Source organism: Micromys minutus, assembly GCF_963924665.1.
Source record: "Micromys minutus genome assembly, chromosome: 13".
Taxonomy (NCBI): domain Eukaryota; kingdom Metazoa; phylum Chordata; class Mammalia; order Rodentia; family Muridae; genus Micromys; species Micromys minutus.
In genome coordinates this window covers 56,009,922-56,018,099 of record NC_137982.1, presented here as the reverse complement: position 1 = coordinate 56,018,099, position 8,178 = coordinate 56,009,922, and the positions used below count along the sequence as shown (strand labels likewise).

Here is an 8,178-nt window from a genome sequence, read left to right as displayed (position 1 = left end):
CATGTTGGTTCTTCCCCAAGTGGTCTGTGAGACCTCCAGAAGGGGAAAGTGAGTGGGGGTTCACCCTAGTTCTTCATCGATGAAGTTTATGTGATACTCTTCCGTGTGTGTGTGTGTGTGTGTGTGTGTGTGTGTGTGTGTGTGTGTGCATATACATTTATATATATTCATATAGACAAAAAGCAAATAGCCTTACCTAACCAGGTAACTCTCAGTGCCAAGTAACACCAAAACCTACAGAGATGGTGGGGTGGGGGAGGAGACAGGAGAAAGATGTGCTCTATAGTTCAGAGATCTGTAGGAGGTGAGGGGATGAGGATTGGGAGAGGGGAGGCAAGCAGCAAACAGACTAAACACAGATTCCCCTCAAACCCTTTCTCTGTTTTCCCTTCCCACTCCCCCTTCATAGGAACAGGACAATCCACAGCTTCTTCAGTCCTGTTGCCTTGCAACTCTCACATTTAAAAATGATGGGAAGGATGCTGGGTTATTGGTAGGAGATTCTGCCAAAGAGAAATCTCTGTTCAAAAATCTGTCTAGCCATGGTGGCTGGACCAACAATGAACTGATCCAACTTTTTTGAAAGATCCAGAGCTCCTGGCTATGGGGCCAAAGCACGAATCTTTGCCTACATATGGCCACCCACTGGTTCTCAGAAATCAGAATAAGAACTCAAAGGATAAGTTACCCTTCAGGTTTCAGAGTTCTTTACCCTTAAGAGCCCAGCAGGGAAGAAGGTGCTGGGGTACAGGCAGGAAGGTTTGAGGGGGAGGAACCCACAAAAAGAGAAAGTTAGGTCTAGAAAGTGATAATTGACAGAAACAGTATCTGCAGCACAGAAAACAAAGAGGGAACTAGAGAACTGAGCAAACAGAAACAAATTAGGTCAAGAACTCACACTTCAACATTTAGGGTCCATATAACCTTCCCCCATTTATTACAAACAAGAAAACAACTGAGGTTTAAAGAAGTTAAAAGACTTGTGCAAGGTCAACCTCAGAAACACTGAACAGCTGAGCTGTTTGCAAGGCTCCATCCCTTTCCGATAAACCAAACATTGAGGAGAGCAAGGCAGAGCTTGGGGGTGAGCAGAGAACGGAGTGAGGAGTCAGGGAGAAGCCATGCTACCTGGTTGTGAGCGCGAGGATAAAGTTTGAGGAACCAGGCTTCCCTCCGGTCCCAGCCCTAGTCCACAAGGGTTTCTTGACTATAGGGAATAGATTTCTCATGCATCTGCTCTCCTCCCTTCCCCATGTTGGGGCCGGGGCCCTGGCTGTGCCCAGAAGAATAGCTGGCTGACTTCTCTGCGCTGCTGCTGTGGGGGGTGCCCTTGCACCCGCTCTGGTCACAGCAGAGCATGGAGGTGCAGGCTTGGCGAAAGCGGGGGTCGAAGAAGGCGTAGAGGAAGGGATTGAGGCAGCTGTTGACGTAACTGATACAGGTGCAGTAAGGAAAGACATTCATGAGGAAGCTGTCGAAGTCACAGGGCCAGTGCAGCAAATTACCCAGCATGTAGAGAGTCTTCACCAGGTGGTAAGGCATCCAGCACAGGGCAAAGGTCACCACGAGCACCACGATGATGCTGAGCAGCCGGCGTCTCTTCCGCAGGCCCTCAATGCGCTCCTTTCGGAAATGGCCGGCGATGGTTTGGGCAATGAAGAAGTAACATGTCAGCATGATGGTGAAGGGGACCACAAAGCCCACAGCAGTGGACGACACCCCAAGGCCCACCTCCCAGGCCCACTCCGAGTTTGACGTGGCCACCATGGAGTAGTCCATGTAGCACTGGGTCTTGGTGCTGTTTTCTGGGGTGTCAGTGGAACGGAACACCATGACAGGCACAGCTAGGAGGGCAGCCAGCACCCACAGGACTGCTGTGGCCACGGCCCCGCTGACTCGCAGCCTGAGCCGAGCATTGGCCACCGGCCTCACAATGGCCAGGTATCGGTCAAAGCTGAGGCCGGTGAGGCAAAAGACACTGGCGTACATGTTGACGAAGATGAGGTAGCTGCTGAGCTTGCAGGAGAAGGTTCCAAAGGGCCAGTCAAACTCCCGGTAGGTATAAGTGGCCCACAGTGGCAAAGTCACCACAAAAGTCAAGTCAGCCACTGCCAGGCTGGCAATGAAGATGTCAGCTGAGCGTCTCTTTTCACGGCTGCTCCGAAACACGGTCCAGAGCACCAGGCCATTGCCTGTGGTGCCTAGAAGGAAAACCAGAATGTAGATGGCAGGGATGAGAGCTCCAGAGGGCGTCCAGTCCGCGTAGTCACACTCAGACTGGTTGTCAGCCCCGTAGTAGTTGTAACCATCATCTTCCATGGTGCTGATGGTGTGAAGCTGAGCAGTGAGTCCCAGGAACACCAGCTCCAGAGTTATGTCACCAACTCAGCAAGCGCCCTGAAGGTTTGGCCTGAACCTCAGAGTCAGAGGTCTGAGGGTGCTTAGAGCCCTTCCCGGCATGCAGAACTAGCCTCACGGGGAGCTGGGGCCAGCAGGATGTGCTTCTCAGGCAGCTGCTCTCTACCTTCCCGTCCTAGCCGGCTCAGCTAAGACACTTCCTTGCACCCTCCTGAGTCTCCGTCTCCTCCTAAACTCCACACTCCCTCCTCCCACCCACCCCCCAGGCTAACCCCTCCCTCTCTAGTGAGTCTTAAGATCTTTAAGTCTCAGCCCACTTTTTTTTTTCTCCTTGCCCCTGGGTAAGTAGACTAAATTGACCCCTACTGGGCTGGGCTGACAATTATCTGCTTTGCAAGCCTGCTGCTCCTCCTGGTCCCACCTCCTCTCTCTAGCTGCTACCAGCCTTCACTCCAGACTCTTCCCTCTGGTTTCCTCTGGCCATCACTTCATGCCTGCCTTTGGGGGGGGGGAGTGGGGGAAGGGGTATCTGTCCTCCCCACCCCCTCCCGCTCAGTTCACCCCCCTGTTCTCACCCTCTCCCAACCCTTCTAAATGGGACAAATTATGCAGATTAAAATCCAGTTTGACCTGAATCCAGGACAAGCCCCTGGGCAGAGAGGGTGTGATATTTCACAAGGGTGTCCCAGCATCTGGATGGTCCCTGCTGACCCTGTTCTCCCACCCACCCCCACCGATACGAGACACTGGGAATCCCTGCACCTCCTTCATTCCTCTCTACACACATTGGCTTCGACCCTAGGGTTTCTGAGAACGTTGGTATTTTGCAGACAAAAGCATCGTAAGCTGCTGGCAGAGCAGAGTTTGCAGTTTGCAGATAGAGGTGTTAGAAAGTTGGTTGGCAGAGTCACATGATGAAAGAAACCGGGACAAAATGTCTTCTAGCCACATCGTTAGAGCTATTGGGGAAACTGAGGCTTAAGGTAAGTGTCTTACAACAAAGACCATGGGGTGAATTTTGCTATGGTTTTGTTTACTTTTCTTCGTCTCTAAGCACAGATGGAACATAGTTCTAGCATGTATGTCTTCATGGATCTCTGGTTGTTGACTGAATAAGTAAAAGCCCGAATTAGGAAAGGAGTGAGAAAAGGAGAATAAATGTGTGAATTACTATGTGGTAAGAACATAAACTCAGTTCGTTTCCCTGAGTTCTTACCAACATCCATGGGCCAAGAGGTTTCACAAGACCACATAGTGTCAGGAAGTTGAGTTAGAGGAGGATGCAGAAAGAAGCAGCCCCCCACCCCCAGCAGATGTTGTAGTCACCCTCCCATCTGGCCTTGTCCCCAGGGCCTCTGCAGGAAGAGGAAGGATGCACCAGATAAGATTTTTTTGTAAGTGCATTCTTTTCATTTCACCTCCCAAAAGTGAGGAGGCTACCTGGATTTGAGCAGGAAGATTACAAATTCAGCTTAATAGTAGAGTGTGAAGCCCTGGAGTCCACATCCCCATGGGGGCTGGGGTTGGAAGACAGAAAAGGAGGAGGAGTGGGAGAGAAGGGGAGAAAGGTTGGGGCAAAATGAAATGGGCCAAACTAGGTAAGCCTTAGTCATCCATGGCAAAGACTCTCAAAGCTGATAACCCCAGCCGTCTTCAAGCAGACAAATTCAGATACCTGCACGGATAAGTTAAGCATGTATTCAGGCAAAACAACCAGTTTGTGATAACAGGGAGCCAGAGACGGGAACTAAGTAGAGTTTGTCTATCGAAGGACACTGGGCAGGCACTGTGCAGACCCACTGTTCTCCCAGACACTTTAAAGGCGAAGGATGGAGAATCACTCGCATCCAAAAGTTTGGGGGCAACCTGGACAACCCAGTGAGACTGTCTCAAATAAGACAGAATACCTCCTCAGTTCTGGTCTCTGGTTGCTATGCAGAGATGAGGACCAGTGTTCCCATACTTCAAGATTTTTAAGACAAGGTCTATCTAATTCTGAATGCTTATCAGAAAATATCAGATTGACTAACAATAGGAATTAATTAATTCCACTTTTAAAAGAAATGTATTCTAGGTGCCAGGCAAGGTAGTACATACCTATAATTCCAACTGAGAGGCAGAAACTGAAGTTTGAGGCAGAAATAAGCTCAAGGCATTAATATCCATATCAAAACATAAAACAACATAAGTGAAAGAGATTGTAGTCTCCCCAGTTGGTAGGTTTTGAACAGGAAGAGCTTCCTGAAAATAGGAGGTAGAAGAAACACAGAGGATATACAGACAAGGAAACCAGGAAATGCAAAGAATAAAAAATAAAAAACAACCAAGGCCAAAGTCTGAGGATACAATTGGGAAATGCAGGAAAGATGGTGGGAAGAAAGATAAGAACTGTCCTAAGGGCCTCTGTCTGGGTCTCCTGAGCACTATCCATTGTTCACGTGGAGTGTCAGGCGTTCCTCTGTATGTCTTACTTGTCTCTTTCAACCAGTAAAGCAATGTGAGAAATAGGCAAGAAGGTGGCACGAGCTCATATCCCCAGCACACACATGAAAGCAGGAAAGACAGCACACATCTGTAACCAACTACCAGATAGAGCAGAGACAGGGAAAGCCTTGGACTCCACTGTTAGCTAAGGCAGTCAGGGCCAAATTCAATGACAGACCTTAATCCAAAAATAGAGAAACTATTGAGACTAGCATTCTAATAGCAAACTCTCCCATATGCACAGGTGAGTACACCTGCACACACACATGCACATACATACACATACAAAACACACATGTGCATACATATCACACACACACACACAGAACTAAAAGGTACAAAATCTTATTTAGCCTCAGCAGAAAAATGAGTGAACAGAGCTGCAAGAGAGGAGAAATAACTTGTTCTTTCAGCCATTAAATAAGGCCTTCAGCCCTTTTAAAATTGGAACGGCCACATGTTGCACTGTACAGACATGGGAGGATGCTGGGATAGCTGTCACTTAAGTGTCTACCACTGCTGGAGTGAACACTGTGCTAACTGAAGAGATAACACAATGCTGCCTCTAGAATGTTGTCCTTCTACAGAAAGTAGTCATCGCACTGGAGCGGGGGCTTCGTCAACTGAGAGTGCTCGAGCCCTCTTGCTTCTGAACAGGTGGCAGAGTCACAGTGTGGCCCAGTAGAAATGGTTAACAGCAGCCACTTCTAATCTCTTTGCCTAACAGGAGGGACGACATAGTTGTGGGGGGGGGGGGGGAGAGGGGCAATTTTCTCCAGATGAGGACAGAGAGGAAACACTTGTGCTGCAGCCAATCCAGGACAAAGACTAAAGCTGACATCACTCACACACACACACACACACACACACACACACATACACATATTTGCTTCCATAAAGATCCAGGAGCAACCCTGGGTATCTAAGGACACAGACAGGGGGGGCAGGGGGAGGACATGAAAACTTCAACATCCTTGAAATCAACCTCTCATCTATCTCTGCCCGCTGTCCTGCCTGGATTCCAAGTCAGATGCAAACCCAGAGCTCCCCATGGGAGAACATATGGACGCATCTCTTCAGTTCTCTGCCTCCTTTGAAAGAAAAGGGAACTGGGAGTCTGGGATGGGACAAGAATGATCTGTGCCTGGAATGGGGGAATGCTGATAAGACCCAGACTCCAGCCTAGAGCAAGCTGGAGCCAGATGGTCTGAGTGATCCCAACACTGATGGCCAGGCTAACTCCTCACCCAGCTCGGTGCTGACCCATCCCTGTCTCCCACCACACTATCCATCACAGGAGATGTGAGATTGATAAACAGAACTGAGGTTGCAGGTCAGCCTGATGTGCCCCAAGACTCAGAGGCTACACATACCCCAGCCCTGGGACTGATCTGTCTGTCATCTACCCTCTCTGTTTAGACTCCAATAAATGTTTGTTGAAGTAAAGCATTCGAGTCGTGCCTAGAGGACTAGTGCTAACTTGGGTCTTTACCTCAGGACCATTCTGCTCTAATAGCAAGGGCAACGCTTTGCACAAGCTGATCCAAAGTAATCAACTTGCAGCCATGTGGTAAGACAGACGCTAAGGCAGGGTTGTTAGCCAGAGTCTCCAAGGCTAGTTGGCCTTGGAGAGGAACAAGCGGGTTTCCTAGGGGACTTCTCTCTCCTAGGTGATTTCTGCCAGGTACAGTGACAAGTCTGAGATAAACAGTTCCTGGCAGGAAAGTGTGTTGGACCTATTCCACTCCATTTAAGAAGAGCCAAAACTGCTGGCAGGGTGAAAATTCTAGAGCTGGGCTCAGAAGTCTTCCCCAGCCTTGCCCACAGGCTGGTCTGGAAAACCAAGACAGCCTTGGCCGTGATGAACGTTATCACATGCACTTAATGAGGACAAGTTTGACGCCTGATGTAAGGCCACTTAGACGTGAAGTCTAGGGATACTTGTGAACACGCTACAGATATGAGTGGCACTATGTGTGTAAAGTCACGTGTGTACAAGGGTGAGCCTTGCCTGCATGTGCAATAGATGGGTACGTGTATTTACGTGTGTAGGGAAATGTGCTTTTCTGTATACAGTGGGGTAGAAGTGTGCCCTGGATTCAAAGGGCGATGTCATAGGTTCAGAGGACTAGATAAACATCCTGCGGAAAGGACAGGAAAGTAGTTAATTGGCTCTCTCTAAAGCTTTGACTTGAGGAGGAAAGCTAAAGCCATCTGCTGGGACCCCACCCAGACCTGGCTCAAGCTCTGTGCTGGGACATCAAAGGAGACGTGTAGCTTTTCCCTGCCCCTCACTGACTTCTCACCTCCTCCCTCCTCACCTCCGGCTCTGCCCCTGGCTTCACAGGTCTGCTTTGAACTCCACAGCTTGGGAACTCACCCAGCACAACAGGCTTGCTCAACTGAGCCCTACCGCCCCCCCTTCCCAAGAGGCAGCTACAGCTGTGTCCCTAACAGCTGGTTTGTTATCTGAGGGAAGCTGGGTGTCGGGTGTCGGGAGATGGGAGGAACAGGGAGGTAGACATAGCTGGAACTTAGCTACCTGCCTTGATCCAGCCTTGCACTGCGATTGTATTACTGTCTTCAGCCTCAGAACTGTAGTACCACCCCAGCCCTACTCTTTATCTGACCAAAACCAAATGGTCATCTTTAGCAATTAAAGCCAAATCTCCCCCTACTCCACCCTACACCCTCTGACATCCCTGCAACCGCCCCTACCCTAACCTGATTCCACCATTTGGTACTATTTCTTGGCCCTATTTCAAACTCTCTAGGCTCCCTGAGCGCCCTGGACACAAAAGACAGAAATAAGGCAGCAGCATGAGACCTCCGGATGTGAGTTCCAATCCTCTCCTGCCTAACCCTTCATTCATTCATGCGTTTGTTGAGCAGCTAGTATGAGACAAGACTGCAGGGCTCTGACATGAAACATGAATAACTCAGGCTGTGTCTCTGATGCTCTGACTTGCAAAGGCTAGGAAAGCGGTGAGTAAAGTCAGGGAGCACCAGGATCCTGATAAACACCACAGAAAGAGCTAAGCTGGGGTGATGGTGCACAGTAACTGAAAGCCTGTAATTTAAGCAAGCATACTCCAGGAGGCCTCTGGGGGTCTCCGGCATCCTAGCTGAAGCTGGAATGACCAGCTTGCTTTGTAACCCAAACAAGCCCCCAACCACCACCACCACCACCACCTCCACCTCCACCATCACCACCACCTCCACCACCACCACCACCACCACCTCCACCACCACCACCTCCACCACCTCCACCACCACCACCATCACCATCACCACCACCACCACCTCCACCTCCACCATCACCACCACCACCTCCAC

The 8,178-nt window shown here is 49.8% G+C and overlaps 1 protein-coding gene across 1 annotated transcript; it reads right to left on the bottom strand.

Moving 5' to 3' along the window:
* Window positions 1-1,178: 1,178 nt before the first annotated feature.
* APLNR (apelin receptor) lies at window positions 1,179-2,397 on the bottom strand. Its single transcript, XM_080927430.1, has one exon. The coding sequence runs from the start codon at window positions 2,317-2,319 to the stop codon at window positions 1,186-1,188; it is 1,134 nt and encodes a 377-aa protein (XP_080783556.1). The 5' UTR covers window positions 2,320-2,397; the 3' UTR covers window positions 1,179-1,185.
* Between the last annotated feature and the right edge of the window lie 5,781 nt (window positions 2,398-8,178).